Here is a 1503-nt window from a genome sequence, read left to right as displayed (position 1 = left end):
TTTTAGGTCTTTTATTTTAAAGCTAACCCTTGTTCTTACACCACAACACAGAAAAGAGTATGTATCATTACATTAGCATTTCACTGCCTCTCCAATACTGTGGAAAAGTCTACTTAAAGTTACATTTGCATTTATCTATAGAAACTTATTGGAAACAAGAGTGGCATCCACTTCCTAAATAACATACCTCCAGAAAGCCTATGAACTTTGATAAATGTCGATAGTTATAGAGGGACTTCAAGCCTTTTGTTCATAGGGTTGCTATGAGTCGTGCTCGACTTGAAGGCAATCAACAAAAACAACATCTTAGAAATCTTAGAAAATGGATATTTTCAAAATTCCAGAATGTGAGATATAAAATGATTTAAAGTGACTGCAATCATGATAGTATAATAATTCTACATGCTTATTTGTATATGCTTGCTATAAATATATTCCTATATATATTAGAACTAATAAGTGACAAATTCTTTTTAATCATAATCAAACATTTTGAGGAAATAAGTTGCTAGCCCTAAACCTGAAGACCATAACTTCAAGGCATAGCAAGATAATTTGCATAGATGGGTTATTTATTACATTGCTTACCAAAAGTAAGTAATTGACCCACTACCTTGAGGGAGAAAGATGAACAGCCTTGGAAACCTGACTGAGGGTTGCTGAGAGTTAGAATAGGCTAAAGAGCAGTGGGCATGTTCTGCTTTAGTTAGTAGTGACTAGGGAGTTAAAAGCTTGCTGGTAGCCATTTAAGATGTAACTTAATGTTAGAACAGAGAAGAGGAAAGAAATATCAAAAGATGGTACAAATGATTTGTCCAGAGATAAACAAATCATGAAAACATCACATTTTACAACTCCGTTCTTTGAAACCAAAGCTATATTTACATGTGTGCCTCAACTCTCAGTCAAAAATATGGGGGAGAGGAAGTTCTTTTAGATGATCAAGTTAATAGCAATTTTAAATCAGAGTCTGAATCAAGAGAGAGAAGATAATATTCCTACCTGCAGATTTATCCTTAACTTTGAGATGATTCTTGGGCTTCAGTGTCATATAGCCATCCTCATTCTCCATCTCCTTAAATGTTTTAATGATTTATTTGTAAATAAAAAGTAAAATAGAGGCTAATCTCAGCTTTGGATATCACTCTCAGACCAAAAGGATATCCAAAAATAGCAAAAATTTACTCAGGTACAGTTATCTGAAACCGCACAGGATATGTTGATGAATGAAAGTGGATAGAAGTACTAATTTCTGGCTCAAATTCTACATGCTAAAAGAGAAAGTGTCTATTTTATTACATTCTACTTCACAATATATTTTATGTACTCCTACTTTGTCTTAGTTGTTGTGTTATTCTATGAATATTATAAGTTGTATACTAGTAAACAACATATTTCTTATCTTTATGTCTTATAAATGAGTTACAGACAATAATGTGCTTATCAGTTTACATGAGGAAATTTACAGGACAGCTAGCTATTTGGCTGACTGACTTAAAGTGA

At 32.7% G+C, this 1503-nt stretch overlaps 1 protein-coding gene across 1 annotated transcript in view; it reads right to left on the bottom strand.

Annotated features, from left to right (window-relative positions):
- Positions 1-1072, bottom strand: part of KLRF2 (killer cell lectin-like receptor subfamily F, member 2) — a 21453-nt gene extending 20381 nt beyond the window's left edge. The window contains exon 1 of the mRNA XM_006903197.1: positions 1003-1072. Within this exon, the coding sequence (XP_006903259.1) occupies positions 1003-1072 (70 nt within the window). The remainder of the gene's footprint in view (positions 1-1002) is intronic.
- Positions 1073-1503: the final 431 nt, after the last annotated feature.

This window comes from Elephantulus edwardii, unplaced genomic scaffold, assembly GCF_000299155.1.
Source record: "Elephantulus edwardii isolate Elephantulus edwardi_28Jun2011 unplaced genomic scaffold, EleEdw1.0 scaffold00533, whole genome shotgun sequence".
Taxonomy (NCBI): domain Eukaryota; kingdom Metazoa; phylum Chordata; class Mammalia; order Macroscelidea; family Macroscelididae; genus Elephantulus; species Elephantulus edwardii.
Note: the sequence above shows the minus strand (reverse complement) of the source record. Positions and strands in the feature narration are given on the sequence as shown.